This window comes from Procambarus clarkii, chromosome 69 (assembly GCF_040958095.1).
Source record: "Procambarus clarkii isolate CNS0578487 chromosome 69, FALCON_Pclarkii_2.0, whole genome shotgun sequence".
Classification (NCBI taxonomy): domain Eukaryota; kingdom Metazoa; phylum Arthropoda; class Malacostraca; order Decapoda; family Cambaridae; genus Procambarus; species Procambarus clarkii.
In genome coordinates this window covers 17,788,780-17,803,999 of record NC_091218.1, presented here as the reverse complement: position 1 = coordinate 17,803,999, position 15,220 = coordinate 17,788,780, and the positions used below count along the sequence as shown (strand labels likewise).

The following is a 15,220-nucleotide window of genomic DNA, read 5'->3' as shown; positions in this document are numbered from 1 at the left end:
GTAGGTTGTGATCATGTCCCCCCTTACTCTTCTGTCTTCCAGTGTCGTGAGGTGCATTTCCCGCAGCCTATCCTCATAACTCATGCCTCTTAGTTCTGGGACTAGTCTAGTAGCATACCTTTGGACTTTTTCCAGCTTCGTCTTGTGCTTGACAAGGTACGGGCTCCATGCTGGGGCCGCATACTCCAGGATTGGTCTTACATATGTGGTGTACAAGATTCTGAATGATTCCTTACACAGGTTCCTGAACGCCGTTCTGGTGTGTGTGTGTGTGTGTGTGTGTGTGTGTGTGTTTACTAGTTGTGTTTACTAGTTGTGTTTTTGCGGGGGTTGAGCTTTGTTCTTTCGGCCCGCCTCTCAACTGTCAATCAACTGTTTACTAACTTTTTTTTTTCCCCCACACCACACACACACACCCCAGGAAGCAGCCCGTGACAGCTGACTAACTCCCAGGTACCTATTTACTGCTAGGTAACAGGGGCATAGGGTGAAAGAAACTCTGCCCATCGTTTCTCGCCGGCGCCCGGGATCGAACCCGGGACCACAGGATCACGTGTCCAGCGTGCTGTCCGCTCGGCCACCGGCTCCCTGTGTGTGTGTGTGTGTGTGTGTGTGTAGTAATGTGTAATTACCACTTAGGGTGAAAGAAACTTTGCCCATTTGTTTCTGCCTCGTGCGGGAATCGAACCCGCGCCACAGAATTACGAGTCCTGCGCGCTATCCACCAGGCTACGAGGCCCCCTTGTGTGTGTGTGTGTGTGTGTGTGTGTGTGTGTGTGTGTGTGTGTGTGTGTGTGTGTGTGTGTGTGTGTGTGTGTGTGCACTCACCTAGTTGTGTTTGCGGGGGTTGAGCTCTGGCTCTTTGGTCCCGCCTCTCAACCGTCAATCAACAGGTGTACAGATTCATGAGCCTATCGGGCTCTGTCATATCTACACTTGAAACTGTGTATGGAGTCAGCCTCCACCACATCACTTCCTAATGCATTCCATTTGTCAACCACTCTGACACTAAAAAAGTTCTTTCTAATATCTCTGTGGCTCATTTGGGCACTCAGTTTCCACCTGTGTCCCCTTGTGCGTGTTCCCCTTGTGTTAAATAGACTGTCTTTATCTACCCTATCAATCCCCTTCAGAATCTTGAATGTGGTGATCATGTCCCCCCTAACTCTTCTGTCTTCCAGCGAAGTGAGGTTTAATTCCCGTAGTCTCTCCTCGTAGCTCATACCTCTCAGCTCGGGTACTAGTCTGGTGGCAAACCTTTGAACCTTTTCCAGTTTAGTCTTATCCTTGACTAGATATGGACTCCATGCTGGGGCTGCATACTCCAGGATTGGCCTGACATATGTGGTATACAAAGTTCTGAATGATTCTTTACACAAGTTTCTGAATGCCGTTCGTATGTTGGCCAGCCTGGCATATGCCGCTGATGTTATCCGCTTGATATGTGCTGCAGGAGACAGGTCTGGCGTGATATCAACCCCCAAGTCTTTTTCCTTCTCTGACTCCTGAAGAATTTCCTCTCCCAGATGATACCTTGTATCTGGCCTCCTGCTCCCTACACCTATCTTCATTACATTACATTTGGTTGGGTTAAACTCTAACAACCATTTGTTCGACCATTCCTTCAGCTTGTCTAGGTCTTCTTGAAGCCTCAAACAGTCCTCTTCTGTTTTAATCCTTCTCATAATTTTAGCATCATCCGCAAACATTGAGAGAAATGAATCGATACCCTCCGGGAGATCATTTACATATATCAGAAACAAGATAGGACCGAGTACAGAGCCCTGTGGGACTCCACTGGTGACTTCACGCCAATCGGAGGTCTCACCCCTCACCGTAACTCTCTGCTTCCTATTGCTTAGATACTCCCTTATCCACTGGAGCACCTTACCAGCTACACCCGCCTGTCTCTCCAGCTTATGTACCAGCCTCTTATGCGGTACTGTGTCAAAGGCTTTCCGACAATCCAAGAAAATGCAGTCCGCCCAGCCCTCTCTTTCTTGCTTAATCTGTGTCACCTGATCGTAGAATTCTATCAAGCCTGTAAGGCAAGATTTACCCTCCCTGAATCCATGTTGGCGATTTGTCACGAAGTCCCTTCTCTCCAGATGTGTTACCAGGTTTTTTCTCACGATCTTCTCCATCACCTTGCATGGTATACAAGTCAAGGACACTGGCCTGTAGTTCAGTGCCTCTTGTCTGTCGCCCTTTTTGTATATTGGGACCACATTCGCCGTCTTCCATATTTCTGGTAGGTCTCCCGTCTCTAGTGACTTACTATACACTATGGAGAGTGGCAGGCAAAGTGCCTCTGCACACTCTTTCAGTACCCATGGTGAGATCCCATCTGGACCAACAGCCTTTCTAACATCCAGATCCAGCAGGTGTCTCTTGACCTCCTCTCTCGTAATTTCGAACTCCTCCAAGGCCGCCTGGTTTACCTCCCTTTCTCCTAGCACAGTGACCTCACCCTGTTCTATTGTGAAGACCTCCTGGAACCTCTTGTTAAGTTCCTCACACACCTCTCTGTCATTCTCTGTATACCTGTCCTCGCCTGTTCTAAGTTTCAATACCTGTTCTTTCACTGTTGTTTTCCTTCTGATGTGACTGTGGAGTAGCTTTGGTTCGGTCTTGGCTTTGTTTGCTATATCATTTTCAAAATTTTTCTCTGCTTCTCTTCTCACCCTGACGTACTCATTCCTGGTTCTCTGGTATCTCTCTCTGCTTTCTGGTGTTCTGTTATTCCGGAAGTTCCTCCACGCCTTTTTGTTCAGTTTCTTCGCTTCCATACATGCCCTATTATACCATGGATTCTTCTGTTGCTTCTCGGATTTTTCCCTTTGGGCCGGGATGAACCTGTTTACTGCCTCCTGACACTTTTGGGTAACATAGTCCATCATACCCTGTACAGACTTATCTCTGAGGTCTGTGTCCCAAGGTATTTCACTTAGGAAACTTCTCATCTGTTCATAATTCCCCTTTCGGTATGCCAGCCTTTTGATTCCTAGTTCTTTTTGGGGGGAGATAAGTCCTAGCTCTACCAGGTACTCAAAGTTCAATACACTGTGATCACTCATTCCCAAGGGCGCTTCCATCTTAACTTCCCTTATATCCCATTCATTTAGGGTAAATATCAAATCAAGCATTGCTGGTTCATCTTCTCCTCTCATTCTTGTTGGTTCTTTGGTGTGCTGGCTTAGAAAGTTTCTTGTTGCCACGTCCAGCAGCTTAGCTCTCCATGTTTCTGGTCCTCCATGCGGGTCTCTGTTCTTCCAATCTATCTTCCCATAGATTTGTTTGCTATATCATTTTCAAAATTTTTCTCTGCTTCTCTTCTCACCCTGACGTACTCATTCCTGGTTCTCTGGTATCTCTCTCTGCTTTCTGGTGTTCTGTTATTCCGGAAGTTCCTCCACGCCTTTTTGTTCAGTTTCTTCGCTTCCATACATGCCCTATTATACCATGGATTCTTCTGTTGCTTCTCGGATTTTTCCCTTTGGGCCGGGATGAACCGGCCCAAAGTGTGTGTGTGTGTGTGTGTGTGTGTGTGTGTGTGTGTGTGTGTGTGTCCCACCCAACATCTCCTGTCACTGTCTAGTCACTACAACAGTCATTCCCTTTAAACGTTCAACTCCCTTATATATTTGTCTCGGTCATCTGCTGTTGATAAATAATTGGTGCAGGTAAAGAGGGAGAGAGTGATGAGCGGTAGGGAGGAGGAGGGAGGGTCACGAGGGAAGGGAGAGAGAGAAAGATAAGAACTGACAGTGGAAGGGAGGCACAGAGTGAGGAAGGGAGCTAGCGACAGGGAGTGTATGGAATTAAAGGCAGAGACGGGTTATTTGTATGTATTTCTTCTGTCTGTGTCCCAACCAACGACTGGACGGTAGAGCGACGGTCTCACTTCATGCAGGTTGGCATTCAATCCCCGACCGTCCAAGTGGTTGGGCATCGTTCTTTCTCCCCGTCCCATCCTAAATCCATATCATGACCCCTTCCAAGTGCTATATAGTCTAATGGCTTGGCGCTTTCCCCCCTGATAGTTCCCTTTCCTTGTGTCTGTGTCTGGATTCTTTTAATTATCATTAATGTTTCACCATTCTCACAATAATCTTCCTTATCAGTCCAATAATTACCGTGTCATTCTGTGGTGCAATAAACTATCTTGACAAACACAGCTTTACGAACCAAAACCAAGAGTTTCCCATTTTCTTAAAAAAAAATCTGATTTCTTCTGCAAGCGTTCTCTCTGTAACACCGTTCGTATTTCCGTGTCAGCCATCATGACCCTTACCGACACCCAAGAGGCCGCCCCCCTTCCCTGTTCACAGCCACTGCGCTATTGATTCTCAGATTCTTAGGCATGTGTCTCCATAAATGGGAAGGAACGATAACGTAGCACAACAAAGCTCTCTAAGATGCCATACCAGCGTTACCGTGTGTCCGTTCTTGTGCGCGTCGAAGAGTCTTCAACATCTCAAGTTACCTCCCTATATCTCTCTCATCGGGAGAAAATATAAATATAAATTCGTGTACGCCTGAAGTGGCTTCTGGCAGTTCTTCTATACTCTAAGCCTCGTCTGGGACTAAGCTTGTCATACCTAGGTTCTGAGAGTTCTTCTACTGCCCAAGACCGGCCTGGGGCTAGGCTTGTCTTGTGATAATTTGTTCTACAAGGAAGAAGATCTTCGGGACGGAAAGAGACCCCTTCCCCTTACATGCCTGGACATATCCTCCATTCTCCTAAGCTCTCTCGACCGTGTTTACAAGCGTCAGCTGTTTACCTTTCGTATCCTGGGCATCATAATCCTAGTCGAGGGGATGTCATCACGCTTACGGGAGAGGGGAAGGAGGGGAGATGCTGGAAAGAGAGGGGACACTTCGGACATGAGGGGTACTTTTACAAGGGGAGCTCAGGCTATCGGAAAGATGGTACAAACACGGAACGATCTGGAAGAGGGGATGACCTAGAATATAAGACGACCTGAAAATGGCGAAGATCTGGAAGAGGTAAGGATCTGGAAGCGAAAATCTGGAAAAGGATATGAGAAGAGAGGTTGCTTGGACAAAGGGAGGTAGAGGAGGTGCCAGGTCTGGTAGATGAAATAGTTTAGCAAGTTATTTGGAAAAGTGGCAGGCCTGAGAAATGCGTAAATATTTGGAAAGGGGAGAGTCTGGATAATTGGAGTAAATTGGAGTTTAAACGATAGCAAAGGGAAGAAAGCGTAAGAGGGGAAGGAGAGGGGAAAGAGCGAGTCTCGCAGGGAGGATACGAAGGCTGGACAAGTAGAATGAGGGGATCAACAGAACAGAGGGGAGCTCCTACTACATTAGTATAATGGCAAATAATTTTTCGATCTGTCGGTTTTCATTTTCATGGTATCGAGGGTAAAGGCGGTATGAAAACTGGGATAACACCAAGTGGGAGGAGAGACGGAACCAAATATCTTTAACGACGCACAAGATGGACTCTTTTTCAACCTTAACACCTATGCTCTACCTAGGGACGACTGGACACCTACTCTACCTGGGGACGACTGGACACCTACTCTACCTGGGGACGACTGGACACCTACTCTACCTGGGGACGACTGGACACCTACTCTACCTAGGGACGACCGGACACCTACTCTACCTGGGGACGACTGGACACCTACTCTACCTGGGGACGACTGGATACCAACTCTACCTAGGGACGACTGGATACCAACTCTACCTAGGGACGACTGGACACCTACTCTACCTGGGAACGACTGGACGCCTGCTCTACCTAAGGTCCGTCGGATTATGTGATGCGATTTTGACCACTGGATCTCCATACTGTCGTCAGATATTCCTCTTCAGCGGCCCGGATTGACACGACGCCTGGCGTACTGATGTCTAGGGTCACAGGGAGGTGATAAGAATTTTCCGTTTATGGTTAGGATTTTTGGGCGGAAACACGGTTGGCAGAGGTGCCAGGTGTTGGTGGGTTCCTGGTTTGTGTTGAAGGTCACTGCGATCTTGGCTGACAGGGCTTGAGTGTGAGGGAAAAGTTTTCTCAATTCTGTCTTTAAGCTGCGACTTTTTGTAAGACTACCCAGAGTGCAAAGGGCGCCTGACGCCTCTATCGTCTAGGATCAATGGGTGTCGATAGTCTTCCGGTTGGTTATCAGTGTGTGAGGGAGGGAGGGGAAAGCGGCGCTCGCCCCCTACCCTTCCCAAGGGAAAGGGAAGGTCGCTTGGCATCTTCTGAATATTGTGTCAATCTCCTGGAAGGCGAAGTTGTTTTCCGCAGAGATGCGACCTTTAGCAATAAAGGCTTTTGCGTGTTTCTCCGACACGGGACCAGGAGGCACAACCGCTATGACGGCCTCCAAGTCAGCAACAACACAGAACACAAGTGGCATCCGTGACGGTACCACAGCAGACCTTTCTCTGTACACAGTCGACTCTGTCACACAGCAGACACTAATTAACCAGGACCCCAACAAGGGGGAAAATCTAAAAGAAGAAGTAACCATCAATTAAGAAGCTTAACAAAACTGTTGTTTTACACAGCTACTCGGAACAAAACGTTCCAAGCAACACCCTTATAGCGAGCCCATGGTAATTACCTGGCACAGGAGATGTGCCGGCTCAACAAAATATATTATATAATGAGGTGGAGACAGCCAGAGATCTCGGAAGAGCAAATGGGTGTGTGGGTGAGGCCATGACACATGCCCATCACCACAATATTTAGAACTAACGGATGCACACTTTTTTTCCCGCAGGTGGGTACAGGAGAAGAGTTATGACTCCCGTTCGCAGGTCGACAGCGCTCGCCTCCCGTCGTTGATGGTAAACCTCACCCACTAGTTTTCCCTGGAACACCATCCGCCAACTGGTTTACAACCGGGCTATCAATTACTGCCAAGTGAACAGTGTCGAACAGGATAGGAATGGTTTCAAGTAAATTCTCCCTTGCCAGGGCTCGAATCCAGTCGAAATCGCGTGTTCTTGTGGTGGTGATGTGGCGATGTTGTGGTGGTGATGTGTGATGATAACAAACCAGCTGCTCATCACCACCATCACCCCCACATTTCCATAAACAAATCATCAAACGTAAATTGGGCAGAATAATGGCGGAATGACTCGCGCGCTGGGTACCACAAAGATTGAAAAATGCTGCTAAATTGCGTGAAAGATGTAATTTTTATATATTTTCCGCACTGTCACTCGCCACCCACCTGGCCAAGGTGCGGCCCACACTGTCACCCCCACCTCCCCCAACCCACACCCGAACCACCCTATTAAGCAGAACAATTAGAAAAATATATAATACACAATATTTAATTTCAAAATAGTTGAGAAAAAGAGTATGAAACGACGGTATAACCTACATTTTAGATTACGAAGACCATAGAGACGTCTGTCTAAAGAGACAGAAAAGGGGAAGGGCTCGGAGGAGGGAGGGACCTACCAGGGGGAAAGCGCCAAGCCATTACGACTATATAGCACTTGGAAGGGGGTCAGAGGCTAAAAATTTGAGATGGGACGGGGGAAAGGTATAGAGCTTTCAAAGCTTGGTACTTACATGCAGTGGCGACCTTGGCTGTCCTACTGATGGTCTCCCCGCGCGAGCTCCAGGCCAGGCAGTGGCAGGAGTACCCGGCCTCGTCCAGGTCGCCCACGCCCTCCACCACGCTCTTCTCCACCTTCAGCTGCACCTCCACCACCCGCACCCCCGTCATCGGCTCCACGAAGTCACTCTCCGTCTGCGAGCTCGGCCCCAACACCCCGCCGTTACACTTGAAGTTAACTGTGGGAGAGAATGGCAGACGCCGCTAACAACAATACTCATAATACTTAGCATAATAATAGTAGTACTGTTAAGTATGCAATAGTTAAATATGTAACAATGGTATGATAAGAATAGTCATGATAGAAATAGTCACGATAAGAATACTTATAAAAACAGTCATCATAACAAATCATTATAACAATAATCATAATAATACTTATCATAAGAATAACCACAGTAAGGAATAGTAATAAAAATACTAATAACAAAATGTCAATGATAACACCAGAATAACTCCTAGAGCTTCTCTAACTTGTAAGACATAATTACAACCACCAATGAAATACAGTGATATTACAAAAAACAATAACGGTTATGGTATAACAAATAATGTTGCTAACGAAATAAGACAAAACAATAATAATAATAAAAATAATAATAATCAAAAGAAGAAGAGTACTGACTGGAGGCCAGCAAGGTACACTGGAGCACAGTGGCTGAGTGGAGCCACAGGCGACCTGGCTAGCGAGCCAGGGGAGCCACGCTCGAAAAACATTACCCTGATGAATATTCCTGCTCCAGTAAAACCATTAAAAAACCAACAATCAGGCTGAAGGTTCACCAGATTTACCGAGAAATACACACAAATACTTTACCGAGAAATACACAAACATCAAGGTTCACCAACATACACGAAAATAAACAAATACACACCAATACACACACACACACACAACTCCCTGATTACAGCAATTACGATCACATAAAAAGTAGACAATCCTGGTACAATGGTCGGGTGAATATCAACAGGGTACCAGGAGGCAGGGGAGCCCCCTTTGTTGAAGGCTCACACACCTTTATTCTCTCCAAACTCCAAACCACTCATTCTTCAACAATGGAATTAAATAAAATAATTTTTTTTTAGTTTTTTTACATTATTAAGTTTGAGAGAAACGAACATGCCACTAACAAAAAATTCCAGGCAAGCCACGAGAAAGTTACACACGCAGAAATATTGATATAAAAAACTTGTAAATGAATATTACAGACGATTTCGTGAGTTCTCGCATTGCAGTCCAGTCTAGGGTCAGTCTGTGAGGCTGTTGGTCTTTGTAGCCCTCAGAGCTACACAGCCCTCAGAGCTACACAGCCCTCAGGGCTACACAGCCCTCAGAGCTACACAGCCCTCAGGGCTACACAGCCCTCAGGGCTACACAGCCCTCAGGGCTACACAGCCTGCCTGATCCTGTAACTCAATCAGAAACTTGTCAAGTTCTCCCTTCAAAGCTTCTACTATCGTTTCAGTTATATTTTTTATATTTGCTAGTAGAAAAACCGCGAGCCTCTGATGTTTACACTGTTCTTTAACTCTGCTTATGGCACACTCTGACACATTGTACATACATAAAAATACACACTGTATTTATTTTGCACTTCGCACCTTGTCTTCACTCCAGTATGTTTTAAATTTATTATGCAGGTCTGAAAATTGTCCTTGTATAATCTTCCTGTCTGTATTATTAAAGACAAATCACGTTCTAAGGAGCACAATTTGAGTACCAAAAGTGGGTTCCAACAGCTAATGTGTCTCACTGGTTCTTTGTAAACAGTAAAGGATATCTGTATGTTTTCGAACTCTGTTGTCTTGTCTGCCTTGAAGGGGGATGCGAGGACTGAAGAATATTCCCTGTGATATGACATCAGTGATTTAAAGAGTGACATCAGTGCTTTGAAGTGACATCAGTGGTTTGAAGTGACATCAGTGCTTTGAAGAGTACTATCATTGATGTGGTATATCTTCTTGTAAAGGTTCTTATTATCCATCCTATCATTGTCCTCGCTCTTCAGTTGTTTTTGTTCTCTCTCTAAATGTTAGAAAAGAGAGAGACCTGTAGCATTCAGGAGAGAGAGAGAGAGAGAGAGAGAGAGAGAGAGAGAGAGAGAGAGAGAGAGAGAGAGAGAGAGAGAGAGAGAGAGAGAGAGAGAGAGGAGAGAGAGAGAGAGAGAGAGAGAGAGAGAGAGAGAGAGAGAGAGAGAGAGAGAGAGAGAGAGAGAGAGAGAGAGAGAGAGAGAGAGAGAGAGAGCTGGGTCAAGAGAGAGAGAGAGAGCTGGGTCAAGCTCTACATATTTTCTGCACCAAAATCTCCCATCAAATGAAATCTCTCAGTCCAAAATAGAACACAATTTTTGTGAACACTCTGAGCACCGCCCGGGACCCAGAATTCGTTTTGATCTTTTTCCATTTTTCTTCGTGCCGAACTCTTGACATCACAGAGCCCTTGGTCTATGAATAAGTTGAGAATTTTATATATAAATTTTATCGTCATGAGACGACTAATGAAAACATTTATACATTTTTTTTTAGACTTTGTACCATGATTAAAAGAATTTTAACAATGAATATGTTTTTCGTAACAAAATATACTAAAAAGTCGATTAAGGCAGCGTCTGCGATGCTCTCGGACGCAGGTTCGAATCCTCGTTACGACCCTTGTGGATTCGTTCATATACTAAGATATTGAGGTAAGAAAGTACGTTACCTTGTTAATGTTACTTGAGTTACATGATTCATGTTTCAGGCAATTCAGGAGATCAGAGTCCGTGCGGCCCGGTCTCTGACCTGGCCTTCTGGTTTACCAGTGCCACACGATGCTGCACGCATTCCACCACAGGAATCACAACCTGGTTGATCAAACACACTTCGGAGGTATCAATTTCCCAATAGAATACATGAATCTATTTGTAATGCTCCACATATTTAGAGGAAAGATGAAACAAGTTGTTGTCTCTGTCCCTTCATGTTAGTATAATTGTATTATAATATATATAATATTCATACCCTTTGCACTCTTGTTCTTGAACTGGGCTATTCTGAGCTTCCTGTTAAGCCTCTTGGTCTCACAAGGAGTTATTCCCGTGATCAGATTTGGAACCAGTCCCTCTAATATTTTCCAACTGTAAATTATGATTTATCTGTCTCGCCAGCTCACAAGGAGAACAAATTGTGGGATTTTCAACAATAGCATTATTTTAGGTGTTTCATTGAATAGACTCTGGCAGTAAAGTTGGTATGATATCTTAATCGTTCTCTACACCTTCTCCAGGGCCTTCGGCAGCTTTGAATAGGGTTGTTAGTGTGTAGCAATACTCCACTCTAAATAGTACTTGTGTCTTAAGAAGTATCGTCATTGGGTTCTTTGAGGTTCTTGTTAATAGAAGAAGGTGAAGGGGAGGAAGGAAGAGGTTGAGGGAGGCATAAACCATATATCCTCCGATCTTATTAACTTCTTACAGAGGTGGGCATTCATTGGGGCCTAGAGATATGTGAGATTACGTTCGGGAATGATGTATGTGGTATGTCGGGGTTGTGCCAGGATTGGTGGTAGTTATGAGGCCAAAGGTTAGGTTGCCATAGTTGATCTATAGATATCGTCCACAGGCATGTGGAATTACGTGATTCGTGATAGCATGTGGTGGTGGTGAGGGACTAGCAGCGGTGGTGCTAGTGACCATGGTGCAAACGGTTCACCACTAACATTGCTAGTAGCGGGGTGCTATTATTTATCCTTGGTTATATCCTTTATTAATCCTTGGTCCTGATCAACGTCAGGCTGCGAGCAGCCGCGTCTAACAGCCTGGTTGATCAGTCCAGCAACCAGGAGGCCTGGTCGACGACCGGGCCGCGGGGACACTAAGCCCCGGAAGCACCTCAAGGTAACCTCAAGGTAAGGTATCTACTCATAAGAGAAGTAGATTGTTGCGGTACCTGCTCTCATGCTGCCTCTCTCACAGGTACAAGCACTTGGCTATACATCCCTAGGTGAGGTGTATTATAGACAATTATATATAAATTTTAGTGTGTGTATATGTTGGGGATGTATTGTTTTAGCCCGTGCCACCTCTTAGGTGGCTTAATCTTCATCAATCAATCGAGGATGTATTCACCTATTTGTGACTGTAGGATCGAGGTCTTAGCTCTTGGACACCCGCTTTTGTCTAACCGTCGCATCTATAATGCAGTCACTTTTCTCTATCATATCTAATATATTTCTGGTTCACACACACATCTCAACCATGCAACCTACAGCAGCTAACTCCCAGCGACGCATTAACTGCTAGGTGAACAGAAGCATCAAGTGCCTGTTTCTATCTCAGCCGAGAATCGAACCCGGGTGCGTATATATGTACTACATCACTTTATATACAAGACTGCAGACCTGTAAGATAATAATAATCATAATTATTATTATTTTTATTAATATTATTATTATTATTATTACGGCCAAAAAACGCGTTCTCGAAAATCGCGAAAATTCTTCAGCGAATAAGAATTAGTGCACCGAATTCAAATCTGCCAATCACGTGGCGGGAAGTGGTGGTTGCCTTGTGCAGCTGGCGTGCCCCGACCAATCATTAGTCACGAAGCCATAAGCAAATCGCATACCTCGTCCAATCAGATGTCACAAAACAATCAGGTCATGATCCCTTGCAAGGGGGAGGAAAATATTGATTGAGGATAAAAATAATCTTTTTGTTTATACCTGAAGTATACCCAGAATATCCCTGGAGTATACCTGAAGCATACTTGTAGCACACCTGGCCTTCCAGTATCTTCCATGTATATATTATTTGATACCTCTTTCTTTTTCCAGAGAGTGGCATTTTGGGAGGTTTGAGATGATCTCGATAATTTAGGTGCTGTATCATGCCAGACCAACCAGGCTGTAGTGGATATGTGGGCCTGCGGGCCGCTCCAAGCAACAGCCTGTTGGACCAAGCTCTCACAAGTTGAGCCTGGCCCCAGGCCGGGTTTTGGGAATGCAAGAACTCCTGAAATCCTCTCCAGGTATGTCTCAAGGTGCCCATGAGTATCGTGTATGTTGTCTGTATTTCCTGTATTTTTGGGGTATACAGCAGGGGAACCTTAGACATACACCTGCTCCTCAGAATATAAACACACCTGTGCCCACCTGAGAGCCGAGGGGCTCTCTGACAGGTAACGTCAACAAACACGGTAAAACAACCCAGCAAACCAATGTATAGTTGTGAGGGTTTTTGCTTACATAACAAACTGTCAGTGGCTTGTTCCTGAGTTATAGTTTGGCGTGAAGCTAATAGTAACTCGCTTACTCGTCTAGTATAGGAGGGGCAGTTACTCATCTTCGAGGGGTAATGCCTAAGACTTATACTCACCTCTGAGGTCGAGCGAAGTGGTGAGCGCCCTCACCACTTCGTTCGAGGGCGATTACCAGTAGACACTCACCCTTGACGACATCCACCAGAATGATATTCACCCTTTGAGAGCATGTATCTGAGTGATACTCACCTTTGAGCGCGTGTACCCCGAGTGACAACTCACCTTTGAGGGCGTGGGCGGCTCTACAAGTGAGAGACGCCGGCTTGTTTTTGATGACGAAAGCATCTTGAGGTTCGTCCAAGATGATTGGAGGAGAGTCGTCCGTCACCCCCGTCAGCGGCCCCGCAGCCTCCTCACTCCCCTCACCTGACGGGGAAACACAAGGGGAAACAGGGTTAGTTTGACCAACTCATCCACCTAAAAAAAAAAATCCTTCGTATGCAAGTTATGAAAAAAGGTAAAACAGATCCTTCATGTTGACTGGACCTACCTACTAAAGGATCCGGAGTGTAAAAGAGGGTCTGAAACACAGGAGGAAGGAAAGAACATGGATAAAGAAGAACGAGCGAGAGAGAGAAAGAGAGGAGGGAAGAATAATAAAATACATAGATCACAATAATACAACAATACGATCATACAGTAAAAATACAATAGGGAGAGCCATATAACAGCAGCTTCTATGATCCACACTCAGGGGTCTTGCCTTGGTCTCCAGGTATATCCTTGTATACTCCAGGTATACCTCACCTATGCAGAGGAAGCAAGAGTGCGACATGCCCTCGACGCTCCATCAAGCAATAAGGGCGACAATCCTGGGAGTAATAAGGAGCCAGAGGTCCTGGGATCCACCAAGCCGTTTTTGATCACGTCAAATGAAAGGCATTGAAGCATCTGGCATGTAATTGGTCTCTGTTGCCTTCACCACGTCTACACTTTTTAGAAAAAAGGAAGGGGAGAGAGAGAGAGAGAGAGAGAGAGAGAGAGAGAGAGAGAGAGAGAGAGAGAGAGAGAGAGAGAGAGAGAGAGAGAGAGAGAGAGAGAGAGAGAGAGACAGAGAGATAGAGAGATAGAGAGAGAGAGAGATAGAGAGAGAGAGAGAAAGAGAGAGAGAGAGAGAGAGAGAGAGAGAGAGAGAGAGAGAGAGAGAGAGAGAGAGAGAGAGAGAGAGAGAGAGAGAGAGAGAGAGAGAGATTGTTTAATACAAATTAAACAACTGTGACACAAGTTAATGTAGACAAGACAGCTGCTCATAGTCAACCCGTCTGGTAATTAATCGCGTATTTTACGGAATAGACCAATTCTTAAAGATTAAATTACTGTAATAGTGACGCTTTCTATGCATCGACTTGGGCAGGTTTGGTGGGTTTGTGTGTTTGGTCTGGCAAGATAGTTGTGTCCTTTACGAACTGGTAAATAGTGAGAGCGAGAAGCACATATCCAGGATACTATATCTATCGCATATACGACGTGAGAGTAGACAATATGGAGGACGATGAAAACTTGCAGGGTGATGTAAACCGAGTCTTTCAATGGGCCATAGATAACAACATCTTGTTTAATAAAAAATAAGTTCTAGCTCCTGCGCTATATGAAGACAACGAAAATATAAAACGTAAATTTCGTAATAAAACGCTGTCAAATCACACTATAGAACGAAAAAGCAAAGTAAAAAAATCTGGGAGTAATCATGTCGGAAGACCTTACTATTAAAGAACACATTAAAGTAGCTGTCACAACTGCAAGAAAAATGACAGGTTGGATAACAAGGACCTTTCAAACAAGAGATGCCATATCAATGATGATACCCTTCAAACACCAATGGAAGATTCAACACAAGAGTGAAAAATTTTTGCAAAATAACAGCTCTATTCAAAGCTGGAGAAATTACTGACTTGGAGAGCATGCAAAGATCCTTTACTGCTAGAATCCATTCTAAAACCTCTAAAATATTGGGACTGCTAAACACTTCTAAATCTGTATACTCTAGAGCGCAAGCAGGAGAGATACATAATAACTTACACTTGGAAAATATTACAGGAACTGGTTTCAAATCTCCACCTATAAGTAACGACACATGAGACCAGGAAACATGGCAGGATGTGCAGACAAGCCCTGTTGGAAAGCAGATGCTTTCTGCTTTTTTTTTCACTCTCCAGTGAAAGAAAATACTCCACTCTCCAGACTTTTCACCACTTTCCACACATAAGGAGCATAACTGGTCGCCTCTCACAGTGTTCAAAAGAGAACTCAATAAATACAACCAAATGATGCCTGATCAACCAGGACGTTGATTCTCGGACTCACCAGCAGGTAAAGTA

At 45.0% G+C, this 15,220-nt stretch overlaps 1 protein-coding gene across 2 annotated transcripts in view; it reads right to left on the bottom strand.

The window, feature by feature from the left end:
* The window catches only part of unc-5, a 321,941-nt gene that overhangs the window by 213,252 nt on the left and 93,469 nt on the right, over nt 1-15,220 (bottom strand). For both annotated transcript variants that reach the window (XM_069311103.1, XM_069311104.1), the window contains exons 3-4: nt 13,125-13,268; nt 7,559-7,783 (exon numbers count right to left, since the gene is read on the bottom strand). In XM_069311103.1, the coding sequence (XP_069167204.1) occupies nt 7,559-7,783; nt 13,125-13,268 (369 nt within the window). The remainder of the gene's footprint in view (nt 1-7,558; nt 7,784-13,124; nt 13,269-15,220) is intronic.